The 22,236-nt window shown below is 45.5% G+C and overlaps 1 protein-coding gene across 2 annotated transcripts in view; it reads right to left on the reverse strand.

Moving 5' to 3' along the window:
* Positions 1-22,236, reverse strand: part of efna2a (ephrin-A2a) — a 30,150-nt gene that overhangs the window by 2,480 nt on the left and 5,434 nt on the right. For both annotated transcript variants that reach the window (XM_088399809.1, XM_088399810.1), the window contains 2 exons: positions 2,803-3,095; positions 352-418 (listed from right to left, as the gene is read on the reverse strand). In XM_088399809.1, coding sequence (XP_088255935.1) covers positions 352-418; positions 2,803-3,095 — 360 coding nt within the window. The remainder of the gene's footprint in view (positions 1-351; positions 419-2,802; positions 3,096-22,236) is intronic.

Below are 22,236 nucleotides of genomic sequence, written 5' to 3' on the forward strand. Positions count from 1 at the left end.
CCAGGCAGGTTGGATGCTGCACATCCAGCTCGCACTGGTAGACCTTCAAAATAAGAGTTGCGTAACAGCTTCCTGCCACATGACCTACATTCACCGCATTGCTCCATCGGGGTAGATTACAGAATCCAAGACAACAGTGAAGACACAAAGGCGGAGTTCTACAATCAATTGCGCTTTTTGCTTACTAATATAATTGCAGACAAAGTACTCAGCATGGTGCCTCACAGTTCCTTGTCTGGTTTCTCCCCAAATCAGAGCATCGACTTTGAACCGAGCCATTCGATCGGAACCTTTCATCTAACAGCGCTGGCCAGTCTGGATCTTTTGTGTTTGGGTGTGTGCGGTGACTCACCAGGAGGTCTGACATACACCTTCAGCTTGAGACACGCTCGGCCCACGTGGTTCGGATGAGGAGATGCTGCAAAGAGATCCAAAGCAGTGATTACTTCAAGAGATACAGATATCGGAATCTTCAAAATGGCCGACAATTTTAATGGCATGCTCCGCCCATGTAAGATAGCGTGGAGAGAGAAAATGTTAGAGACCTGGAATTGGTCCAAAATAGCTACTTCAAACCAAAATGGCCGACTTCCTGTTCTTTAGACTTTTTTGTGGGTCCTTTTATGATTTAAATGTCTAAACAATTTGATGTCAATCGGTGAAAGCTTTTTTGTTTTAAACAATCAGACATTAGATTGGGCTTGTAAAAAAAAAAAAAAAAAGCTCGGTGATTTAATAATACATCTGGCAGATTGAAAACGACGTTATTGCAAACAATCAATTCCCGCGACAAATGACTGATGACATAAATAAACTCGGCCGTTCCACCATTTGACACGCCGCCTCATTAAGTTAAACCGTACGTGAAGAGTAAATCATCACTCGCTCATTTGTCTTCATTGAACGCTTGCGCAGTCATTAGAGAAGACTTTAATGATGACGCACATGAAGATTAAACACAGCGAGACATCAACATAAATTCCGCGCTACCTGAAGTCGCCCCGTTGAAGAATGAAGATGGAAAATCTGTCACCAAGGCGGTCTGGGTTATTTTATACGTGCGTGGGCGGAGCTGAAATGCTTCTTTTCAAATCTACACAAAGTAAATAGTGTGCTTCCATCTATTGGCCGACAATGCAATTACACCCCAAATGCAAAAAAAGAAATGAAGTGTGACTGCAAACTCTGTTTCCCGTCAATTATTGATTCTGAATTATTGTTCACCGATGATTGTGACACGACCTGACCTCACCCCTGCGCCAAATTCTACTTTTGTTGCATTTTGCCCATCTCTTATCAGCGCTCCCTCCCGCTGCTTCCTTTTCCCAGCACATCCACAATCGCGACGTGTCCTGAAAGCCCATTGAGAGTCACTCAGGCTCATCAGAGGGCAGCTGGGAGAACAGAGGTGGGGAAGGAGGGAGGGGCCCTTCCAACCTGTCAACATGTCAGCCGCATGACCAACGTGCACACACTTGTGCGCGCACACGCAAACCATCCAGGCACCAGGTCATGAATCACAGAGGAAAAAAAATCAATGTGGTTTTTTTATCAGAACATACATCGCACACACACAGGAATAAAGACCTGTGTGTGTGTGTGTGTGTGTCAGAGAGCAAAGTGCATGTCTGCTTGTCAAGATGATGGACACGGCCTTTCACGCACTCACAATCACTTGACAACTGACCCGGCAACTCCCCCCACTACTACTGCACACACTTCTGCAAACACTCTGCCTTTTTTTTTTTTTTTTTAAGGAATATGCCCAAACCCTTGGGGGATTTGTGGTAATACAATACCCAAGTTGGCAACTATACAACCCCAGGGGGCCCACCGGGCCAATTGGAAACAAAAGCATGTGTGTGCATGTGTGGAGTGGGAAAAGCGCAACTCAGGCATCAGGTGGTTATCTTTGCAACATTTGGCATTCATTCAAATATGTAAAATTCGGATTTTCATATCATTAACATTTAATTTTAAGTTGCAGTATTTTTTCCATATTCATTTATAATTTTTGAAACATGATTATTATCTTGATGCAATTAAAAATGTTACTTACTTTGTCCTTTTTTTTGCTTTCACTTTTTGGGAGTATTTTCCATTGTTACCAACACTTGCCATTATTTTCCATCTTACCAGTATTTTTACTGAATATGTTTTTTTTTGTTTCTATGTATTTATCTATGTATGAATTTATTTATTTTTTTATTCCGGGCAGGCCAGGCGTTTTGAAGCCTTGTTCAAGTGCTTCCAAACAAGTGTTGAAATCACTCCATCAAAAAAGCTTTCAAAGTGATTACCCCCGCCTTGCTTTTTTTTTTTTTTTATATTGTAGCATATTTCCAATTGACAACGTGAATGACAGGGGAGGGAGGCGGTGGGGTGTGCAGGACCCCCATCTGTGACACAAACACCTCCGTTGTTAAAGTGCATCAACTGCGATAATAAGAAAATGATTACAAAGTGAGCTGACGGAGGAAAAGCAGCCAGAGAAAGAAAGATGGCAGCCGTGTTTACGTCTTGAGCGTGCTGAGTTGCTCGCGTTGATTGCATATTTACATAATGTTTACAAATGCATGCAGAGCGGCGGCGGGCGTAGCAAACACACTCGCACCCGCACACTCGCATTTCTCAAGTGTGGAGCAGTCAAAATCCGATGTCAGGGGAGGCAAAGAGTCACTAAAAAAAAAATCAAATTATGATTTTCTGGTTTGTGCTTTGAAGGACCTTCCCTTTAAATAAAATTTAAAAAAAAGCTAATAATTGCACATACACCCACACCCACACACACTGGGCACGTACAGATGTAGTAGTACTCGTGTCCAGGCCTGAACTCGAAGCCCAGCGAGAAGGGCGTGAAGAGCTGGAACTTCTCGGAGAACCTGAGCGGGCCGTCGGCGCCGCTGGGCCGGTTGCACTCCCAGCGCTTGAAGCCGCGCAGCCGGTGCTGGCAGCTAGCGTAGCCCTCGTGGTTGACCATGAAGAGGATGTAGCGCTCCATACGCCCGTGACTGGGCGGGCCCTCGTAGTACGGGCAGTAGATGTCCAGGTAGTCGTTGATGTTCACCGCCACCCGGTACTCCCCGTGCCAGAACCTGAAATTAAAAGTTGTTTTCAATTTTCTTTCATTTTATGTTTGATTGTAGTGTATTGATACATTTCCCGTGGGAGAAAACAAATAGAAAATTCTGACAAATTCCCATGAAACTGCATTTGAGGCTTTTTTTAGCCATGATAACGCCATCCCAGATATACACCCGTCAGCTGGAGGTCACGTCAATAAACACTTTCAAACAAACTAAATAAAAAAAAGGCTCAGAGCAGCCGGTGGAGGCTTTTGATTAGAAAAAGAAGAAAATCAATGACGATCCCTCGCGGCAAAAGTTTCTTCGGTTCAGGTGTAATAAAGCGACGCTTCATTAGAGACGATTCGCATGTGGAATGGAAGCAGGTGAGCCGGGGTTGACAAACGGAGGTCATGTTGAGTGCAGAAATAAACAGATTAAAAAAGAAATAAATGAAAACAAAATTTAAATGTCAGCACGAGCAAAATGACTGAACTTATCTTGTCGATGACAATGTTTTTTTATGGAAATGGAAGGAGCCAGGTCTGAGTCGATCATAAAGAAAAAAAACCGCAAAGTTAAAGAATAAAAAAACTGGCCAGCAGTTGGCAGCACTGAGTCTCTTTCGGATTCGCTCACGGAACACGGAAACTCACCAACGTGGCGAGCTCAGGCAATTCGATCGTCACAAGTATTTGTCGCCATAAATGTACGACAAAAGAGGAATGATCTAAATTTAGAAATTGAAGTGGGTGAAATCTTTCACTTGGTTGTCTACAAGGTCAAAAAAGACAATATTCTGCTTGGCGCCGTCACTGCGCCTTGCCCGACATTCTTTCGCACCCAAGATCAAGTCGTCAGCCAAACAAGTGCACCGGTGAAGGTTCTTCTTAAATAAATTCACTTTTTTCCTTCTCTCTCTCCTTGACAATCATTGATCGTCGGCGATGGAGACATTTCAGGTCCGGCTATTGGGCTTTGGGACGAATTATCCTTCTCAAGAAACGACGGCGGTGGCTCTCCCGCAGGGCCCACAGTGGAAGTGAGTTGGATGTGAAATGAGCGCCTTCACGCCTCGCCGGCCGCGAGGAGGAACGAGGCAACGGATCATTTGGAGGCATTGATCCGGCCGCCGGGAGCTGGGCTCAATCCTCTCGGCTCTCCCAATCAAATGCCATTAAACGCACTTTAGGGGGAAATCTGCGAGGAAGGAGAAGCCGGCCGGCGGCACAATAGAAGAAGCGGCGGGATAATGAGATTGCGTGGAATGTGAGAAGGAAGCAGATGGGATAAAGCTCGCCAGTGCCGAGGCCTCTCGTTTCCCCCTCTGGTTCATTTCAATTTGTGCTGGTGTCCATCGCGCCTGTTGATTGTGATGCACGCCAGTCCGCAGCCACTTAAGCGCTCGCCGCAGTGGATCGCCGTACGAAGACGTACGAGCGCCGGCCGTACTTTCAAGTCGTTTGGAATAAAATACGGCCAATTTGGCTGCGAGCGCACTAAACGTGAGAATTGAAGAACCGCCAAAGGGCACTTTACATGCTGCAATGATCATAAGAAGAAGAAAAGGAATAGAAGCATTAGCCCCTAAAAGCAGATTTAATTGCCATAAAGAATAAATCAAACTGACAATTAAAATGAAAGTCCCTCGTAACACAATTTAGTTGACAGAATTAAAATAATGATATAAAGCACCCCAAAAATGATTTTTTTCACTGTAAAAAAACTAAGAATAAAAGAATAAGAATAAAACTTAAAGTCCCCTGAACACACCCAAAAAATAGTTGATCATAATAAAAATGTTCTGCATTAGGCTACTAAAATGCTGACAATGTAGCCTAAGTGCAAAAGTGCTTCATGCCTCACGAGTGTGTGTCGTTCAAAACGGAATCCGCAAAAACGACACAAGAATGCACTCACACTCGCTCGTGTGTCATTAGCATGGCCTTCTTTTAACATGCAAAATGCTTCCGATTTTTTGACCCGCTTGCATATATTTAGTAGCGAGTGCTTGGCGGTAGAAGCTAAACTAGCCGTCTGCTTCTTCACTTCTTGTCAAACTTAAATGCATGAGCTTCAAATTAAAAAAATTGATCACTGGAGATCCAAACCAACAAATGCTAACCAAAAAGTCGACATCAAGAAATAGGTACTAGCACGTGTTTGTGTGTCTGGGCATGCAACATCATCTCAGCATGACTGTGATCAAAGATTCTCGCTTGAAGAAGTGAATGTTTATCACACCTGCCTGCAAACACACACTCACACGCACACATACACAAAACACAAAATATTAGCCAGTGAGCTCCCGCTATTTGCAGAGGTTAGCAACTGAGAGCCGCCGGGGATAACAACAATTTCAAAACACTGAGAGGTTTAAGCTTGCCAAACTAGAATCCCGAAACACTCAAAATTCAAACGAAATGGCTTATGAGATGTGAAATACACTGCAACAATTTGGCAACGCCAGGGAGGCCTGCACAGCAACGCACCTTCCTAATAATGGACAAGTAGAAAGAAACTCAAAGTTGTGACTCCAAATATTGAAAAGTTTACTTTTTCAACAGCCCCTGTAAGAAGAAGAAAAAAAACTTTTTTTAAACTCAAGGAAAACTCAAGTGTGGATAGAATTATTTTAGGTTTTGGAACATCTTATATTTGTTCTCCAGCTGACAGAGGGGAAAAAAAAAAAGTTGGCAAAGTTGGACATTTGAGTTGCACCTCTGCAAGCACAAAACTTCTGCCGGGAGCGACCGGCTCAGCATTTGCGGTGCTGACAGTAATGAGCATCACTCTCGCTCCCGCAAAACGTCGCCGATGTAGTTGCCGATCCCATGGCGGAACAAGCTCGCCCATTTCCACTTTTTGGAAGAAAATGCAAATGTTCATCTCGTTAGTGTTTTTTGGTGAGGAGAAGCCGCAGGCTGTTTCTTTGCCAATGTGTGTTAGTGTTACGTTGCCGCCGGCGCCCGTCACTCGCCGTGTCAATTAAGTGCAACGCTTTCATCTGGTCTCCCATCGCTCCTCGACATCATTTACTCACTAATGGTCTTTCTTCCTACTCGCTTACTCGCTCGGCGTCATTTCACACTGTCGCTTCCACTATGTGACTTGTCATCAGCTTCGTTGTCCTAAACCTTGTTTGATTTTAGTGCACTTTCAGGTCCTTAGTTTTAATATTTGTCTTCTTTTACTTAGTTACTTAGTATGAAATTTCCCTTCCCTTTCAGTTTGTTTTCAAAATTAGCAGAATGTATTTATTTTTCTTGTGCGTCTCGCTGCCATTTTGAATAAATTTCAAACCCAAATTAAAACCTGCTGAGTTCCATTTGAGTCAGTTTCATCAAAGCAAATTTAACGGCTTCAATGGCCGCCAGTCAAACACGCCCTTCCAATCAAACATCAGACACTCAACAAGAGAGTAATTAACATAACAAAGCACATCAGGGACAATCTTCATTCCCGATGGCGGCAGCTGTCACCCAATTGTGCGGTGGCGAAACTCCGCCCAGCAGCAGGTAAGCGCCCAACGAACGGATGGGCCTTCAAAGAAAACAGACAAGAGCAGCGTAGACACCGGGACTAGTCATGGCAAAGACGAAGTGATGGGAATTTGTCAAAAAAAAACATCCCCGTCAGCAACCCCGCAGACATGTCGTCTTTCCTCTCAGTCGGTGTGAAACAACCCCGTTTATTTTTCATCCCGGCAGCTTGAAGTATTTATTTTACCAAGACATCGTTCTAGCTGTCAATCAACACGCGTTGGCGGAGAACCCAATGAGGGCTGGATCAAATCCTAAAAAAATATGAGTCTGCATCAATCCAACTCGTCAAGTTCATGTCAGCAGTCAAGTGGCGATATAAAGCCTTGCAAGCAATCACGCATTCAAACCGCAAATTGAAGGTCAGCAACATTTGTTATGTTTCCCCATCTCTGCTTTCTGACTGTTAAATCCATTTGAGAAGCGACAATTTCCTGTAAACAAGCTCGAGAGCGTCTGATAAAGCTAAAATGTTGTCATGGCAACTTCGCCAGGCCAGGAGCTGAAATCATGAAAGGAGAACTTGCCTCCGTTATTTTATAAATATGAGGCAATGCTAAAATTTTTGCATGTGAGCATCCACATTTATTCATATTATTTGCAGCATATCCAATGCTTGAATAACATTTACATTTTCCAAATTCTGCCTTCCTCGTCTTCCTCTTCAAGTAATCCAAATCCTCTTCCCTCCCGCCCCAGATCTGCCTAAATTCGAACACCAAGCCTCCCTTCCTCCCTCACCCAAACACGCCATTCCTCCCCAATCCATGCATACATTACAGCCTTTACAAAGCTAGCTACCAAAATTAGCTTTTTTTTTTTTTTTTACAATTCCCGCTTTCACATTCGCTTTCCTGTCGTCGTCTTCCACTTCCTCCCTCTACTTTATTGTCTCGCCCTCCATCTGCCATCGCTCTGTGAGCATTAATCAGCGCGTTCAAGCACCGTGACCAAAACAAGTCTACACAAACACACACAAACACACACTTACTCGAGCTTAAACATCCATCCATTACGCTTTTGACACACACACCAGTGCATTTTTCGGAAATCGAATCATTTTTGAGGCATTTAAGGCAATCGTAAATTTGAAAAAATAGGAGGTTGTGACTCACATTTTTGCTATTATTGAATCTATACTGTGTGGATGTTGATAGAAGTGCAGCTACAAGGGTCCCCTGTGAACCCTGTTCATGGGACATTTTTTTTTTCTAGGCAATGAGTGCGTTTGTGTGCAATGAAAGGAAGGGCTAGAGGCCTGTGTGTATTTGTGTGCGTGCGTGCATGTGTGTGTCACTGCGTGCGTGCCTTTCTTTTCGTGCCGCCCGAGAGCAGGCCTATTTGTAGGGTCAAGGTTTGGCCACCGGTGGGGGAAAAAAAAAAGCTGTGTTCCGTTTTAAAAGGAGATGAAAAACCCAAACTCACAAAAGAAGACAATTTTCTACTCGTCTCTTGCACTTTGACCCTCGGCCTCACCCACTGAAATTTGTGTTGTACCACATAGTTCAGCGTCCAGCTAACATTCAATGCTAATATTAGCATTTATCGCACATAGGCATTGGACTAAATGTAAATTCAAGATTCAAAGTGGATTGGAGACTTTGAAGAGTTCAACATCTTCTCATCTCAGCGACTTTTCCTATTAAAGCGAGAAGCGCCTCCTCCAAGGCCGTTAATTGGAATCGGCGCGGGCGCCTTAATTTGGAAGCGCGGCCCCGTAACTGCGGTCAGCGCTGAGACTAATGGCCGTTCCGCTCAGAGGAGTGACGAGGGCCCGGGAGTGCCGGCCGGCCCGCGCTTGTTTGCCGACAATTCCTGTGGGGGGGGCACTATGATGATGGCGACTAATAGATGAGTGGGCATGGGGGTGCGCTGCCGCCTGAATTATTCACTCCAGCCAAACTGTTGCTCGGGGTTCCATTCATTTTTAATGGCGTCTTTTGATGTTGATTAATTAAGCGCTGCTTGCTCGGCTTTTTTTTCAGGCGCACATGTGCATTCAAACAAGCCTACTACACGTGCAACGCTAACCGTGTCACTACTTTTTCTTGTATCGCCAAGACAAATATCGGTAGAATGTCAAAGGCGAGCCGGAAACAACGTTTGGACGCTAATATTCCCGCACGGGCATTTGTAGCGACTCTTTTCGGCAATGGAGATGAAGATGCCTCGACTTGGTGGTCACACTAAGATAGAAAAACAAGAACGTATCGACACACACGTGCACAGAGAGACACACCCTGAAGCCCCCCTCTAAAAGCATTATGTGTTAAAAGTGTTATTTGGAGACAGTTTGGATGATGATGAGGGGGGAAGTAGAAAGGGGGGGGGGATGCCTCTGAGCAACCACACAGCGGATTAGTAGGTGTGTGTGTGCGCGTGTGTGTGAAAATGACAACTGTATTGTTGAAAGTGGCACTGTACGATACGGTTTGTGGAGGGGAGGGGGGGTAATGCTAATTAGGTGTTCATGCGAGTGCTCGGATTGACTCTTTCATGTGTTCTCTGCCAATCACGAGACAGGAGACGACTTTCCAATCGTCATCCCGAAGGTTTATAAATAGTTTGAGCCACTTTCCTAGCAGAATGGAAGCCACGAGGGCGAGCCCTTTTTTTTAAACAAATGAAAAATGCAAAATGGCATTGTTCTAATAATGGAGGACCCCACTTGTCCATTTGTGTGTGCGTGTGTTCTTGTCTATATATTTTAGTGAGGCACCACCCTTGACATCCCACCTTTATTGTGGTGGGGGCTTTTATTCCAGCGCAGTCTATAAATATCTGTTCCAAAAGCTTCCTTGTGTCATGTCGCATTGATCCGAGCGTGACGCTTGGAGCCCTCGCATTTCTGCCGGGGGGCTTTCACGGGCATGAACAAAGTGCGGAACAGACCAAAAAAATAGGAAACGCACTCAACTTGTGCGCCAGGCTGATTTATATACAGTCCACTCCTGTCTTATTTCAGGGATATTTTTAAACAATGTTTTAGTTACGTGACTGGCATTTTTTTTTTCCTGGAGTTCTAATCCCACAGAGAGAGCGAGGAAACTTTTCTTTTGCTACCTGGGCCTTCAGTGACTTAAATTCTCATTTAAGATAATAAAATGCTTTTTAGCATTAAATAAAATAAAGCGGGGCTTTGTAAACTTTTTTGTCCTGGTCTGGGATTGGTGTGATGCCGGGGCAGATGCGGTGCACTCGACCCCCCCCCTCCTCTTTCCGCATCTCCTGATGGGAGAAAATGTACTTTTCATTATTTATTCATTGTGTTATCATGTCGGGCACAAATTTTGAGCTGCCGAAATCACAGTGAGGGTCCTCATCGGGATGAGGCTTCACGGGAAGGAAACAGGGGGACGCAAATACACACCAACGCTCACACACAAGTGCAACATCTTGGTGAAACACTGTCACAACTGCTCAACGTCTGGAACCAATTATGAATATGCGTAAAATGAATATGCAAAATGACAATAACCCGCCTGAACTCGGCAAGGGAAAAAGCTTGGAGAGCAGACTGTGTTCGTACGTGTGTGTGTGTATACACACGTTCTGCTCCGTCTTTAATCTGCATATCGGGGCAGTGGTGGGAATCTTGCACACCATGCTAAATCGATGCACTCCCCCTGCTGCATTAGTATGCGTGCATGTGTGTGTGTGTGTGTTGTGTGTGTGTGTGAGTATGCAGTTGAGATACAAAAAAAGAGAGCCAGAGAGGTTACATAAGTATAAAAGGGACATTCTTAAGTGGTTTTGACCTTGGCTCATCCTCCAGGGACCCCCAACAAAGACTCGCCACTAAATAAATAAACTTTATTTCAACATGTAGCTTTCTGCCCTATGTGTGTGCATGTGTGCGTGTGTGTGTGTGTTTGTATAGATTAGGATCCTCAAAGAGAAAAGCAAAGGGAGACTCTGGGATTATTTTGGCCCCCCTCCTCCACTCATCCCTGCTCACTCCATTTCCATCTTTTTTCTATTTTCTCCAGCGCCCTCCGCTGCCCCCTCCTGCCAATCTTCCCGCTAACCTCCTTTGTTCCTGAGTGTGGCCCGCATTGCTCCACTTTTCCCCCCCCACCTTGCTCCATCCACCCACCCGTCCCAATCCAGTCCATCTCTGCCTTCATCTCGCATTCCCTTTCCACCTCGCTCCTTTGCTCTGTCCTCATCTCTGATTCCGAGTGACCGCCGCTCCCGCCCTCGGGCTGCATCAGACTTCCACCCCCCCCCACCTCGTTCTCCATCTCCTTGCTGCTGCTGCGGGAGGCAAGGCAGCGCTTTCCCAGAGCAAGGCCTTGTGTAAACAGTAGCCACAATGTTGGTTTAGTGTGCACGAGTAGCACCTTGACAGTAACAATAGTGCTTCACTATGCAAACAGTAAAAGCCCCCCCAATGTTTTGATTGCCCAAATTCATTCTTTTAGACCCTAAAAATATCCTACTGTTAATTAACCCCCCCAAATTATTCAAAAAAATGCAGATAAATATTCAATATGCAACAAAAGATGCCGCTATCTAGTGGTTGACAGTGGAAATACAGGCAATATTAACAATAGTTGTACTAAGAAAAGTTAACTGTGCAAAGAATTTTGCAAAATTGCCTAACTGCGAACCTGGAAAGCACAATGGAGGGCGGTTTATGTAATTAATCAATCAATGAATCAATCAATCAATCAATCGGGCTTCACAACTTTGCAAATGGCGCACACTGAATATGTGGAGTTTCCCAGTACTTTCAGATGACACTGACTCGAAATTCATATTTCATTTTGGAGCACAGGGACGATTATTAACATCACTGGAGGTGAAATTTGACAAAACAAAACAAGAAAACAGGTCAGGATTTGTGCCTGTAACCACCTCACGGGATAGCAAAAGCGCGCCGGCTGGCTTTCTTCTTCTTCTATCGCGTCCGCCCAAGATGACACGCTTCCTGCCGTTTGATTGGCCGACAAAGCAGGGCCTTTGATCGGCGCTCCCCCCGGGCCCGTCCCTGCCGCGCTCCAGGACGACCTTCAGGAAAAGTTTACCGAACCCGGCTTTGATTCTGCCCCCCCCCCCCCCCCCCCCCTTTTCACTTTCTCCATGATAATGACTGCAGCTGACTTCCCTCACCAGGAAATCATACACCGCCCTTTTATTACAATTCGGTCTCAATCAGGAGCAATCAAATCGGAGGCGAGCCATCGGGGACGCGTTGTCCTTCCAGACCGACCGCACAGCGCGATGCCGCCCTCACAGAACTATTCGGCGCACAACATTGTGGAGCAACCACCTGGTCGGCCTACTCGAGTGCCAATCATGTTTCCCTGCGGTCGGCCGATTAGAATCAGTAACATGACATTACAAGCATTTTTTTGTAGGGGGGCTGGAATGAATAATGTTTTTCTTTTTAATAGCATCTAAAAGTTTCTAGCTATCCGACGCTAGCTCAAATCCTCAGCTTCTCCCATTTTGTTGTTTTTTGGAAGTCACTTTTCTCCGCATGAACGTGCCCCCCCCGATGTTTTCCAACACGAGCCCCCCTCCTCGTTAACCTCAGCCTCATTTACCTCAGCCCCTTATTAGCAGCCTTCATGGACGCTAATAGCCGACTTCCCTCCGCCGTGTTCAATGTCAAAATGCTGTAACCTCGGGGAAATTGGAGTCGCCGCCATGCACGGCGTGCATGCAGTTTTTTTTTTTTCGTGCCTTCCGCTGTGCATCAATTACCCATCTGTGAGCGATTTTACGTGCAGGTGGAGCTTTGTCTGCGTCGGTGCCCAAGTGGAGCGTGAGGCTGCACACGGCCCGCCAATCTTCTCGTGCGGGGCGCCGGCACGCATCAGAGCGTTACGGAATACCCGCCGTGCATAAATAAGTGCTGCTAACAGTTAGCATCTGTGTGCTGGCGGGTGTTAGCGTCATCATGTTCGCATCGTTTTTGCATCTGACAAGAAAGGAGAAGAAGAAGAAGTCAAGATTGAGCCGCCATGTTGGGAATTTTTGACCTGAGGTCTGTGCATCTGATAAACAAGGAAACATTTGCTCTATACACAAAGCAAATCCCTCAAGGCCGATAGCCGGACATAGGAAGCATCGTGTTCTTGTTGTCTTTCTCGCTGACTGCCAAACCCTCTAGGTGCAACCGATACGCTTTTCTTCCTCTCAACCGGCGGCCCCTCCCTCTCTCATCTTGTCTCGGTGCCAACACTTGTGAATGGAATGGATGGGAAGAATGGAGGGGGGGGGGGGGGGTCACAAAGCAACACATACAGGATTGATAGCTGGAATATTCTCTCTCAGATATCCTTCTTTTTTTTTTTTCCCTCCCACCAGAACGCAAAATCGAGAGCTGACCTACATGGCTTCAAAGATGAGAGGCGACAGGCCATTTGCAAGTGCCACAATGGGAGACGTCCAATCAGAGAACACCACCAGTCATGCAAAAAAAATAATAAAGTCAAAAGCATTGCAACACTGCAAGAAGGGAATGATGCAATTTTCCCAAAAAGGCTGGCTGATGCTTCCAAGTAAGAAAAACAGAATGTATTTGCATCAGCGCAAACACATCATGTCAAACTTTGTTTTCAACTGGAAAAAAGTCTGGAAAGGTGAAAAAATGGGGCGTAATGGGACAGGATGAAGGAAAAGGAGAATAAATCGGAGACACGGTCGCTAATACGGCGGAAGAGCGGCGTTAGGATTAAGGCCCTGTGATTGGGGTCTGGCCGCGGGCGGGGGGAAATTGGGCAAACAAAGGACCTCACAGAATGAGGAGTGCTGTTGGGCATCCTCAGAGGGGAAGCTTCATGGACGTGTGCATTAGTTGCTCTTTTTTTTTTTTTGGGATTAGTCCAGCCTTTAAGTCTTTGTGTCCCGCCGCACCTTCTCAATCATCTTTCCCCAGCAGTCTTTCCTTATCTGTCGACGGCATCTCGCCATGTTTTATTTATCTCGGGCACGCACCGCGGCCGGAATACAAAGACGCAAGCGCGCAAACGTCGTCTTTGCGCTCTCACGGGCTTTCCAAACATGTCTTCCTCGGCGCATCCCCGTGTGCCCAACTCGACATCAAAACACATTCCGCAGTCATTCATCTTTTCCACACTTTTTGTCTGGAGTAAGGCCTACTCAAAATGGCATTCCAGAAACTGAAATTGACAAATGCCGGTCAGATGATTTTCCCTTGCTTTTCCATGAAAACATTGAATATTCATTCGTTTTAAATTGCGAACATTTTGTTATTTGCCTCTTGAATGCGTTTCAATGGGCATCAATTATACGCAGATTTGCAACCATTCATGAGCCGGCCCGATCCGTACTCGGATGTTTACGGACCTCATTGGCACCTCCCGGCCACCTAATTCTGGCCTCGGCGGGCTCGGGTTGCAAGGCGAGCGCGTCCGTGAACACCTCAACGTCCCCCAAAGACGGGGGCCCAAATTCCTCCCTCATCACGAGGAGCCCCCGCCAAACCCGGCCCCGCCAGCGTCCTCCAATCCGGCGCTCCTTTCACCATTCTGACGGCCAATCAGATTAGGCGTGGAGAGGAAATTGGAGAGGCTCGTCTGACCCTCTCTCCCGCTTTCATGTTCCTCTTTCACCCGGGCCGAGAGAAACAAACACGGGTGACAAGAAAGGGTTGCCCCGGGAGACAGAGTCCCGGGTGAAAGAAGGATGCTGGCAGCGAAGAGGGCCCCTGACCCATCTTTTGGCAGGGGACGGCCCTCTCAGGCGCCCTCGCTTGCTCTGAAAGGAGCAGCGGGGCAATACCAGGCAAAGCATTCTGGGTGATCCCTGGACCCCTGCACGTGCCGCAAAAAATAAAGATGGCCGCGCACGTGACGCTGTCTGGAGCGTGGGAGCTCTTGCCCTTAAAATCCAACCCGCAGTCGTTACGGTTTTGCCAATATTTCGGATGAATCTCAAAAGAACTTGTAAGGGGCTTAAGATAGAGCCAGAGCGGGATACCTTTCCACTTCTTATAAGTAAAAACAACACCATTGGTAATGGAATCGATTGTTGCTGAGAAAAACGAGAAATCAGCAAGTAGATCCAATTCAACTGCGCTACAACAAACGTATGTTTGCTCATGAATCGATAGAGCATCGTTTCATTAATAACTCAAAACTTCATTATCCTGTTCACTGTACTGACCAACATCATTCCGACCTCACCCACGGCTTAAAAAATCCTCAGGTGAGAAATCAATAAGTACTACAAATGTTCTTTAGGATCAAAAGTGTATTTTGTAAATTGCACAAAACGACAACATTGGGTGCTGGTGACCCGACAAATTGTTACTCTGCGGAGTGGAATCTGAACAACACGCGCTCCTCCTCCGAGGGTTAAACATTTGTCAAGTGAGAGATCAATAAGTGTGATATTAAAATGTTCTGGTGGATCGATAGAGCGTCTTCTTTCATGACTAAAAATATCCCCGTCGGCCATCGGGTAACTCGACTCTCGCACGGTTTGTGTATTCAACAACGCCACCGAGACCTCTGCCAAGGCTTTACCATTTGTCAACTGACCAATCAATAACTACGTTCTCAATATATTCTCGTGGATCGAAGGAGCGTCTCCGTTAATAACTCAAAACCACGCCAGCGATCGTTAACCCAACACGCGTTGACCCGAAACGAGTTTGCGTAGCGAATAACAACACGGGAACCTCTGCCAACGTTTGTCAAACGGGACGTCGATAAACGGGACGTTAAAATGTTCTCGCCGATTGATGGAGCGTCTTCGCTAATGACTCAAAACGACATTAGCGGCCCTTGTTAGGTAAAACCAGCTCGTGTACTGACTCGGACCTCTGCCGAGAAATCCAGCTTGTTTGAGCCTCAGCTGGAAGAGTTTGGACTCCTTCACCCCCCCCTCATACCCACGAGACCTTATTTTCCTTAGCAGTCGGCAACATAATGGACATGCAACACTAAATGCCTCTGCGCCACGCTCGGATAATAACGCACTTCGGGACCATTTGTTTGGGGTGGGGGGGAGTGACGGCCATTAGTGCTCAAGACGCAGATGGCAAATGACTGGCTTGCTTACCAACTTGAGCAACATTTATCTTGCTTATGTGCATGAGTGTGTGCGGAGGTCGCAAAGACATTTTTTTTTTTTTTTCCCCCTTCCGCATCCAAACTGATGTGATATCGACATACGGCGAAGCGCACTTGATCCTGACTCTGATGGATTGCGTGCGAGTGCAATTAGAAGCCATTGATTTCCACGCAGCAGCGAGCTACATTAAATTAAAGCCTAAAAGCCGGCCAGTCCGTTTTAAAAAGTCTCCGCATGGAATATTACGCTGCTGCCCGGGTACATTTGACGATTCATTCATTTAAAGTAATTTAACTGTGATTTTTTTTAAAAAAGTTTCTTCTATTTATGGGCTTCCTTTTTCACTGCCTGGTCAATATATTCCATACAAACCGGTAAATGAACAAAGAATGAAGAAAAGAGTTTTATTAAAATTTTCGTTTAAATTGCCAGTTTGTCAGGCAAGGTAATAATTAAAATGAAATTCGAATACAATTAATTAATTTTAAAAAAAGTAGAAAAACAGTTAACTCAATTTCAATCAAAATTCTTGTTTTTGCAGAAGAAAAAGAATTTCCACAACTTCTGAATGTTACTCTGTAATCTGCAGTAATATGAGGATAAATAATATATGTCTGTGAGTACTGTTATATTGTCGGTCTACATGTGTTGCTGCATCTCTCTTATTTATCTCATGCTACACGGTGACATAGATTCTACTTGTTACCTATTTCTCCAGCGTGTTAGCGTTAATATAGCCGTCTAAAAGTTTCTTTCAGTCCTCAACTTTTTAGCATCTTGAGCGAGCGTTCACTCCGCCAAACTGCTGCTTGCTGTGAAGCGAGTTCAGTTCGCCGCCATCTTACAGCAAAGAAGAAGAAAGAGGAAGAGGAGGAAGGTGGCGGGGTTGAACGCCTTTCTATCCTCGCTCTAAGACTCTCATTAGCTGTATTGATTTAAGGCTTTCCAGCTCTTTAGCAGTCAAGCGCTGCTGGTGCATTGCATTACACACACACACACATGAAGGCACATCTCCAGAGCCCTTCCAAACTAGCATGTCTTGCGTAACTTATTTTGCACACCATAAATAGCACGGTGGCGGCAAATGCATTTTTTATGGCGTGCGGAAACTGTCGACGCGGGTCAACCGCCGTTAGATCTTTTACATACAATCCGCTGGCTAATTGCAACATATTCAATATAAATGAGAACTTGCTATGTATGCTACATACATATGCATACAAAAATGCATTCCAGTTGGCAAGATTATCAATGCTGAATCTATAATGCAGCCGTGACCGCATAAGGGGAAAAAAAACCCGGTCTAACCTTTGTTAGACACAACTTAGCCTGTTCATACTAGCGGCGCACGCTAATAAAGCTTTTTACGACGGCGCTGCAGCTTATTATTTCTAAATTCCAGTTATTTCCTGCGGGAAGAATTTCAGAATGCTGACAAAATGAAAGTGGATTCTCCTCCTGAAATTTATGACCGGAGAGGTTTCACTTTTTGTCGACACACGCACACACAACAACTGAAGAAAAAAGGGTATCGACGAATAAGCAACAGCATTTGTTAACTGCACCACCTCATTATATGCCTCTTTCACTCCCTAAAGCAAAACACACACACACACACGAGTTCTACACAACTCCATCTTCTAAAAGAATTGGACACTGCCGAAGACTGATTCCTCCGGCTGCCTAGGCCGTGTGCGAACGTGTGTATTGTGTATTGATTTAACTTAAAGCGTAGCTAATGAGGCTCAAAGTGACAGCCAAGCCAAGTGCTCACACAATCTTTTGGCACAACCTTGCATTTTGCTTTTCCTTCAGAAAAAAAGGAAACATTTTAAGGAATGACCTCCTTTTTCTACACCGACATCCTCCCCCGAGCTCTTGGATCGCAAAGGAAATTTAAATAATAGCAATTAAATGGGTCAATTCTAGCAGCAAGCTGAGTGGAAGGTTAATATTAATTCTAATGTAGAGTAGAAACCAAAAAAGGGTGAAACTAGTCTATTAAATTGAAATGCGGGTTTTTAATTGGATTATCTAAACTAACTTGGACCAATAAAGGCATCCCTGCTAATAAAGTGCAAAGTGCTGCAGAAGGGAATGTGGAGTGATAGATAAAGTGTCTGAGGTGGTTGACAGCTGTTGTGGCAGAAGACTCTGACTCAAAAGGTCTAGAGGAACACAGGAGACCTCCCAGCGGAGCGAAGCAAGGATTGCCCCCCCCCCCCCCCCCCCCCCATCACTTCCATTCATCTGTAAGCACATCGCCACCCCCGAATCAACACTCCTCCTCTCGGCGAGAGGTTTGATGGAGAGGCGTCGACGGGAGAGTTCGCGTGAAGACTTGACGGGATCAGGCGTTTGAGCTGGCTAACCTTGCTGCATTGCGGAGAAGCACCGACACTTTTATAAAAATATCAAATACGTGGCAAATATATCCGAGGTGAGATTCGAGTCAACTGCATATCGACTACATGTCCCACAAAGCATCTGGGCTCTCCGAGTTAGACTCCACGGGGTGACGTGAGATGGAATCCACAGGGAGCAAGATGATGATGAAAACAGCAGGGGCCCTAAAATTGAACCTTGCGGAACACCACATGACAGTGCAGCAAAGTGTGAATCAGAACAACGAACGCTATCATAAAAAGTCCTGGCGGTGTTTATTAAAAGCAGCAAGCTCAGGTTTCGTCTTTAATTTAAAACCCCGGCCGGCCTCCCCCGTGTCTCACAGATGAAGTTAGCTGACTACAAGCATATCGAAGGAAGTAAAACGGGGCGAGTGGATAAAGTGCGGCATGTAAGGAAGGCTGCACACTTCTTCTGACGTGGACTCGCATGAACTGACTGCTCTTGATGTTCACTCACCCATTGGAAGCAAGTGAGCCTGGCGTAGCCCCCCGCCTCGCCTCGCCCGCCCTCCCTCTTCATCCTTTTGTCCCTGCATGTTCTCTTCTCGGCTGGTGCCTTTAGCCTTTCCCTCCTCCTAGCGTACTTCTTAAGACGAGCGCTAGCCTGCTTTTAGTGCCATTTGTCCTTTTTATAGCGTTACACGTCCCCTGCATTATACTGCTCGCTGCACGTATGACTACCATTTCACATTAAGGGACATGTCGTCGCGTAAAAAGCATCACGGCAGTCACTTTTAAGTCTCATGTTTTGGATTAGTCCATTCAGTTGAGCTTTTTTTCTTGTACCCTAATTTGAAAATTTTGTCACTTCGCAACATATTTGGTGGGTGTGACCATCAAGTCTGATTTTGTACATGATCAATTCATCCCCCAAAAAACGCATTTCCTGTTCTAGGGTTATCATCACACTTTTTCGTTTTGTGCCCTTCTGTGGCAGAAGACAAACAAAACAAAATCGCTGGCTGGCCTGCTTTTAGAGTTTCGTAAGCGGAGCGCGTGCGCGTCACACAAGGGGCTGAAAGCGACTCAACGCACAACGCTCGCTTCGTTTAACCCAGCAGCAACGTCATCAAACATATACGCCGACCACGCCTATACATGAGTCATGTAAACCACGCACGCGCACGCACACGCACGCACACGCATAGACGACCTGTTCTTTCTGCTCCGCTACACTTGCCGAGGTTTGTCTCTCTGGCCTGACGAGCCACGCTGGGCATGCACACACACACACACACACAGTGCACTGGCAGAGGGGTCCATGAATTATACATCCTCTCTGTCTCTCTGCATTAGGCGAGGAGAAGAGGCGATGGGCGCGAAGGAGCTCAGAGGAGGAGGAGGACGAGGAGCATCAGATAATGCAATCCTGACATATCACATGTTATTGCAACCAGGTGGGGGGACGGAGTGATGAGTTGTCCATCATCTCAACACCAGCGAGTGTGTGTGTGTTTTGGAAGCTGGAATGGAACCCAGCAACATCTTGCCGCGATGCATTTTGGTTCGCAGTTCAAAGAGTTTGCACCTCCGAGAGAGAGAGAGCGAGCGAGAGAGAGAGCAAACAGTTCAAGGTGCGACAAGGTGCTATGGGAGTGGGTGGGACGAGCTGTCCGTCACTGTCACTGAAACAAGCCGCTTGTAACTTTACAGTGGAACCTTCCAGATGGAACACACTGTGCTCCTCAGGGATGCACATCCACCTCCCCAATTTTCACCACCTATGAAATAATGTGAAGTGACATTTCCATGTTATGTAATATGTAAGTTTTCATGGGAGGAAAGTAAAGGAAAGAGAAAGGAGTGTGTTGCACGATAAAACTACCAACAGCCTCCAAATGAAAATGCAAAGTAAACTTAAGAAGCTTCGTGATTTTCTCCACTTGAAATGAGAGGCGTCGTGTATCATTTTGTGGGATCTGGGCCGACTAAGCGAGTCGCTATTTTGCACGAGTGTTTCATCAGCTCCTTGAAATTGATACATAAAGACACTTTGGGAGACAAACGGCAGTTCGAAAAATCAACGGCTGGATCGAGCACAAGCGCACGCGAACTGAAATGAATCCGAAAGGTTTTGAATAATTATTTTTTTGTGGGTCTGCCTAGAAAAGACAACAAGTTGGCCATTTTGTGATAAAGTGGACATCTCTTTTCAGGGTTCCGACATTTTTGGAAAATGTAGCCATTGACACTTGCTTCACCGAGCAATTTGATTAGCATGTCTATCAAAAGTAGACCCACAAAAAAAAAAAAAAAAAGAACCAGAAAGTCTTGTGCTATTAAGATTAACGTAACATATGAATGAGTAAAATCCCCAGAGAGTAAAAACAGACGGATGAATTTCCACTGATAAAGTAAAAAATGCCTTAAGAAAAAAATCTTTGCTGCTGAACATTTGCATGTAATTAAAAAAAAAAAAGAAAAGGCAGCTTTTGGCCACCAGTGCGGCCTTGGGGTGAGCGAGAAGGCCCGTCCCGTCACGGATTTGATCCGCGGTGCGTGTTGCCCGCAGCTATTGGAATTGGATTATTCCAGAACTTTCCTGGTTGGCGAGAAATATGTGAGATTTGCTTTCTCGGCGGGCAAATAATTGGGAGGGGCCCTTAAGTTGCTTTATTTGGACGGTGACTTACACTGCACGTGACGCCGGTACTGAAAAAATATGAATGACATCATCGATTAAGCGACTTGGATTCAACTGACGTCACAAAATTGAGTGCAAAAAAACTTTTGTTGCCCTGTCGTGTTGAAGGCAATTGTTACTGTAGTAATAATTGTATTTAATTTATTTTGATGACGTTTGTAGTTACATCAAAGATGATTCTCTTCTTTTCTTCTATACGCACGCACGTGCATAGTTTTGATCTCATGATGACATGCACAAGCTATAATTCACCTTCACGCCATGTACGCAAGAAGGAAGGAAATGAAAGTGGCGGTCGTCTGTAACGCGCATGAACAGGCTGCAGGGGGGCGAGCCGGATTGGGTTTTTTTTTTTTTTTTTTTTTTTTTGCTTTCCAGCTACATCGTTCCCGGCGACTCGTCCGCGTTGATGGAATTAATGAGCTCTCTGGAGCTGCAGATCTTCAAGGCCCACAAGTGCCGACCACATCAAAACCAAAATAAAAAAAAATAAAAAAGATAAGAAGGTGCAAGAAGGGAGAGAAAAGACATGATGAGGAAGATGCAAAGATGCGTGAAGTAATATTTGAGGTTAGGAGACATCCAGTGCTACACGCTGACGTATATTCATTTATTATGAATTTATAAGTTATATTAAGTGCAGTAATTTTAGTCTATAATGATGAGGAAGTAAATTTTATTCTATGGAAAAAATAAAATTCCCCGGGGCCTTATAGGCACTGTGATGTCATTTTCAGTCAACAACAAGTGGCAGGACAAGACAAAATGGCCGCCACCCTTTGAGATGGCTCAAAACGAGCGTGGCGAATTTTTCAGCTTCATTCATATTCCAAAAACGCAATTTGAATCACAATACTGTGCTTAGACCCGTGGGGCTGCCTCGATTAGATTGTCAAGCACATTTTTGACTCGACTTGCAGTCCTCACTCACTGGAGTCAAATGCGTAGCGCAGCTCATGAGCGTGTTTGGATTTGACCCATTTTACACTAACAAAAAACACCCGGAACGCTTTTGTCAGCAAACACACACAAACACGTGGGCATGCTTGCAGGAAACACTCGCTCCTCTCCAGACTCGAAAAAGATAGGAAGCGCGGCCCGTTTGAAGTTGATCAAACGCCGAGTATGCAGCAGAGCTCCCGACGACGCTCGGAGCCCCCCCGTCGATTCCGCAGTCGATCCCGTCACGGCGAGAACCACCTGCGAGTCTCACGCCGCTTTCCGTCCCCATTGTGTTTTGGGATTGATCTCTGACCTCATTTAGGAGACCGCCACATGTAAAATATGTAAGAAGAAATGATACCTAGCCACCTAAAATAAGGTGAATAGAAAATTTGCCGGAACCTCGACTATGCAGGAGTTCACCGGAGTGGATCTTCATGAGAGTATTTGGGTGACGTCTCAATCTCATCAGCAAAGAATCTCATTTTCTATTTCCAATGGAAGCTGCCAAAAAACTAATAATGTGCTCACATCTTCCCTCTTTGCCTTCTCCGCAGGGAGATGGTGAGGCAGGGAGAATCTTT

Source organism: Syngnathus floridae, chromosome 16 (genome assembly GCF_059516105.1).
Source record: "Syngnathus floridae isolate MCC-2025c chromosome 16, RoL_Sflo_1.0, whole genome shotgun sequence".
Classification (NCBI taxonomy): Eukaryota; Metazoa; Chordata; class Actinopteri; order Syngnathiformes; family Syngnathidae; genus Syngnathus; species Syngnathus floridae.